This window comes from Chrysochloris asiatica, unplaced genomic scaffold (genome assembly GCF_000296735.1).
Source record: "Chrysochloris asiatica unplaced genomic scaffold, ChrAsi1.0 scaffold00080, whole genome shotgun sequence".
In the NCBI taxonomy this organism is placed as follows: domain Eukaryota; kingdom Metazoa; phylum Chordata; class Mammalia; order Afrosoricida; family Chrysochloridae; genus Chrysochloris; species Chrysochloris asiatica.
In genome coordinates, this window is record NW_006408598.1 from 2,341,564 (window position 1) to 2,346,470 (window position 4,907).

At 41.1% G+C, this 4,907-nt stretch overlaps 1 protein-coding gene across 1 annotated transcript in view; it reads right to left on the reverse strand.

Annotated features, from left to right (window-relative positions):
* Nucleotides 1-3,727, reverse strand: part of SPTLC3 (serine palmitoyltransferase, long chain base subunit 3) — a 235,475-nt gene extending 231,748 nt beyond the window's left edge. Inside the window, exon 1 of the mRNA XM_006865623.1 lies at nucleotides 3,358-3,727. Coding sequence (XP_006865685.1) covers nucleotides 3,358-3,474 — 117 coding nt within the window. The 5' untranslated portion in view covers nucleotides 3,475-3,727. The remainder of the gene's footprint in view (nucleotides 1-3,357) is intronic.
* Nucleotides 3,728-4,907: the final 1,180 nt, after the last annotated feature.

Here is a 4,907-nt window from a genome sequence, read left to right on the forward strand (position 1 = left end):
AAAGGGAAGAAAGGTCGCTGAGCAACTGCCAAAATGGCCAAGTGTGATAATGCTAGGGAAATTATGGACAACAGATTATTATGCTGTTGTTGCTATTGAGTCAGCTCCGACTCATTGTGACCTTGTATAGGGTTTCTGAGGAGCAGCTGGTAAGTTTCAATCCTCAACCTTGCAGTTCAAACCAACCTTGCAGTCAAGTGCTTATAGAATCTTATTGTTGTTGCTATTAAGTGCAGTTGAGTTGGTTCCAATCCATAGTGGCCTGTGTATAGGGTTTCCGAAGAATGGCTGGTAAGTTCGAACCACTGACCTTGCAATTCAAACTGACTTTTCAATCTAGTGCATTAACCCACAGTGCCACACCAGGGCTCCACATAGAATCTTATAGGTTCCCACTATACGTAAAAGAGATAAATATGTTGCTGTATGGTTGCAAATGGCAGAAATAGAAAGGATTAGATATTCTTGAACAGGGGGAGGCAAGTGGGATGCTCAGCTGTTTACTGAAAGTTTGGAGGTTCAATCCACCCTAAGTTCAAGTATCTTTAAAGAAAGGCATAGTGATTTACTTCAGAAAAATGAAAAATCAGCTATTGAAAACCCTGTAGAGCACAGCTCTATTCTGACACATATGGGATCATCATGAGTCAAAATCTACTCAATTGCAACTATCTTAGGTCTGGTAGAATGTATTTTGAAGACTATTACCTAGGATATCCTGGTATGGCGCTGTGGGTTAATGCGCCAGACTGCAAAGCTGTTTGAACTGCAAGGTTGGCAGTTCAAGCTCACCAGCTGCTCCTCGGATATCCTATACAGGGTAGCTATGGGTTGGAACTGACTCGACGGCATTTAACAACAACAACAACAACAACAACAATCTAGGATATGGAGTTCTGGTGTGGTGCTGTGGGTTAAGGTACTGGACTGCAAAGTCAGTTAGAACCACAAGGTTGGCAGTTCAAGTTCACTAGCCACTACTTGGAAATCCTATATAGGGTCGCTATGAGTTGGAACTGACTCGATGGCACTTAACAACAACAACAACCTAGGATATTGTAACCTTTGGGATTTCTTTTATTAACAGGCAAGGATTTTTTTCAAGACCTAGTTTGTTAAAGAGCCCAAAGTAAAAGAGAATAAAACTAGTGATTGAGAATCATGATAGTAAAGAAAATCTCACCCATATAGTGGGGGGTAGGGAGTAGGGGGAATTCAGGCTCTTGTTTACCCTATTACACCAAGATCTCAGCAGGACTTATTCCTTATGAAAACTGTTTTTAAGTCATAACTGAGCCTTTCAGTGGAAGCCAGTTTCAACTTAGTAACATCTAAATATATCTGAACCAACAAGCCCTTAAAAAAGCACTGTCAGAAAAGGCCACGGATGCTGGGGCATTTTCTGCTAATCTTAGGGAAACCTCAATGTTCAAAGATATAATCTTAAAGGTGCATTTAATAACAAACTATTTACTAGTTACCATCTAGTCACTTCTGACTCATGGCAAACCTGAATGTGTCAGATTAAAACTGTGTTTCATAGTGTTCTCAATGGCTGATTATTCAGAAGTAGATCATCAGGCATTCTTCCCAGTCATCTCTGGGTGGATTCAAACTCAAACCACCACCTTTTAGTTAACAGCTGAAAAGCATTGTCATTTGCAGCACACACACGCCAATGAAACTTTAGTGCCCTGGCTTTTTTCCTTATTTAGGAGTGGTTTGAACCACAGGTTTTAATCTTAGACATTAGATTGTGATTATAAAACCAAGCTAAAGTATACAGAATGAAGAATAATTTTGAAGGAATCTCTGCCCAAATTAGAGCCTTCGAGATCAGAATGATCCAGTGATTTCTAGGTGTTTCAAGGACATAGAGCATCTTGGGTGGTGGTTGGAATCTGCACTTGGTGATTAATAGATGGTGGATATGACTCTCCTTGCCCTTATGCAAATGATGGGAGTTGAATGCTTTCTCTCTACATTGCACCAGGTTTCACATACTCACCTGGGAGAGGCTAGGCCTCAGGTTTCTAGCTGGCACTTCCCTGTCTAGGGAAATAGGGAAATGCCATTTATTTAGAGGGGTTACATTTTGGAAATGAAGGCACATTTTTGGGTCACACACAACCCAGGTGCCACAGCACCTTTGGCCTCTTCTAACAGGGCACACTAATTCACCAACTAGAGCATGGATCTCAGCCAGCCCCACCTGTCCTGTGATTTCAGAACAATCTGAACTTTTCCTTGGGAGGATACTGGTTCCCCAGGATGAATGAGTGATAGAGGATTGCATGGAGTTCCCTGAACAGCTTCCCATTTCCCAACAGTGAAGCTATCTGTTTGGCTATGTTAGTTTAATCCTAGAGCAGATGAGCTCACACTTGCTGCTCCGAGGAGAACAACAGGCCATCATGTGGGAAATGGAATGATGTGATTTGAGAAGCTGCCTTTTTACAAGTATATTTTGTAAGCAAGACCCAGGTATATTTATGATCCTGAGTTCTTCCTCTGTATATCCCCATCAAACATGCTCTCATTAGATAAGCCCAAATCCTAACAACAACATAAAGCATCAAATGGGAAAAGAACTGAAAATCTGTTTCAAAGATATTGAGTGTGGCTCTTGAGTGTGTGACATGTTAACAATGAGCCACTTTTTATGAAGTGTCTGGGAAAGCATTTGTCTGTGATGTCAAGTTTCAAAGAATGCTTGCCTTAAAATCAGGTTGTGAGTTTTGACAATTCAGCTTCCAACCAGGGAGACATTTCTCATGTGCCTCCTATGCCAGGGGGAAATGCTACCGATCCCTCACTGTTGTTGTTGTTAAGTACTGTGGAGTTGGTTCCGACTCATAGTGAGCCAGCACAGGGTTTCCAAGGCTGTAAATCTTTACAGGAGCAGAAAGCCTCATCTTTCTCTTGCGGAACATCTGGTAGTTTTGAACTGCCGACCTTGAGGTTAGCAGCCCAATTCATAACCATTACACTATCAGAGCACCTTCTTACCTATCCCACATAGGACAGCAAAACTTACTTTCACTTCCATTTTTTTCTTATAAGACATGCTGAATGTAGCCTACTGCAGTTTCTTAGCTGAAGAGTTAAAACCTTCACAACTTCACCCCACAAAAATCTTGAGAAGACAAGAAGAAAGTGTACTATTTTTATTTGCATTTTAAGAAATTCAAGGTTGTATTTTCATCACTGAATAGAGAAGTCACGCTCTCTTTCATTCATATCTCAGCTTTTTGGTAGTAAATCATTTGAAATTATCTGAGATGAAGAGTCAAAGCAATAGAACACTTCAAAAAACTGAGTGTTCAGGTTATTCAGAGTAAGGAGATTAGGCCTTACCTGGTCTTCTTTAATGATCCCATTCTTCCTGCAGTTTCCACTTTGTGAGCCATTGCTCTGTTTCTTGTGATTGTGTAGATTCCCATTGCAAACAGCACCACCTCCAGGATTAGCCATTTGTGTGAAATGATGGAGCCCTGCAGTTTTGCTTCCAGAGGTTCCCAGCAAGCTTTTTGTTTTCAAGTTGGTGAGGAGATGGGATAAAACACTTCGGGGCTGAGCCCTTAAAGGAATCCTACCAATCAGGCTGTTCCAGAAGAAGTGCAACAGCCAATCTTTTTGCCAAATCTTTGAATGAAAAACAAACGGTTACCTTTGCACTTCTTAACTTCAAAGAGTCAGAATGTAAACTCCATGGCAACAAACCTGCATTCAAAAAGACAAAGGAAGGTGCCGGTGCTGACTCCTGGTGTTGACTGAAGAAATCTGGAGACTGAAGAAACCAATGCAGAATGTGAAGAGGCGGGCTGAGAGATGGAAAACCTTTTAAAGACACACACACATCCACAGTCCACTCACTCTGAGTCTTCTAAGTAAGGTCAGTTCTGAATTTGCACCCACTCGCCAACCCCCCTCCCTCAAAACTAATTCCATTCTTTGGCTGTCAACCAAGCTCAAAAGTCAACATTTCTTTTTGCAGAAAAAGAATATTCAGAACTCACCAAGCTTTAAAACCAGTAATTTAATAAGGGGTACCAACTCATGAAGTATTTCATTTAGACAGAATCTGAGAGATAGAATATATGATTCTAGTAATGACTTCATTACAATGATCTCAGGAGCTTGGGGGACTCATTTACCCTCTTCATGTCTCAGCTTCTATACCTATAAAACAAAATTTGATGGAATAAGTCTGCGGGTGAATAGGAAAATAGAATTGTGACATATATATTTTTACTGACACAGGTGTGTGAGACAGATGGTGCCTTGAGGGTTTAGTTCAGAAACACCTCTGGCTTATTCATTAACTCTTACTCTCTAAATGCACATCTGTTTTCATCATCAAATGGTATTATGGTGACATGGTCTGCTGGAGAGTGTCAATTATTGATAGCCTGTTTGTGTCCTCCAAACCCACTCTCATGGTTCCCCTGAATTGAAACTTCAATAGCAAGCACCTAGAAAAGAAATCCATTTACTTGGTCACTGTACAGACAACAATAAACACAAAATCAGAAACAACCTCCTGTCCTGGTTCTCAGTTTTCTTGGGCTGGAGCTTGTTCTTCTACAAAATGATGTGACTTACAGAATGAGGACACAATGGTAATGCTTCTCCTAACCATGGTTTAAGGAGCTCTGGTAGTGGTTACATGTCAGGCTGCTAACCTCAAGGTCAGTAGTTTGAAACTACCAGCTGTTCCACAGGAGAAAGATAAGGCTTTCTTCTCCTGTAAAGATTTACAGCCTTGAAAACCCTATGCAGGATCCCTATGAGTCAGAACCAACTACACGGCACACTCCACCAACAACCATGGTCTGCATGTGAGAGTCTTGGGCCAAATGATGGAAGGAATGTGTGCATCCTGGTTTGTGTCTCAGATTCAAGAA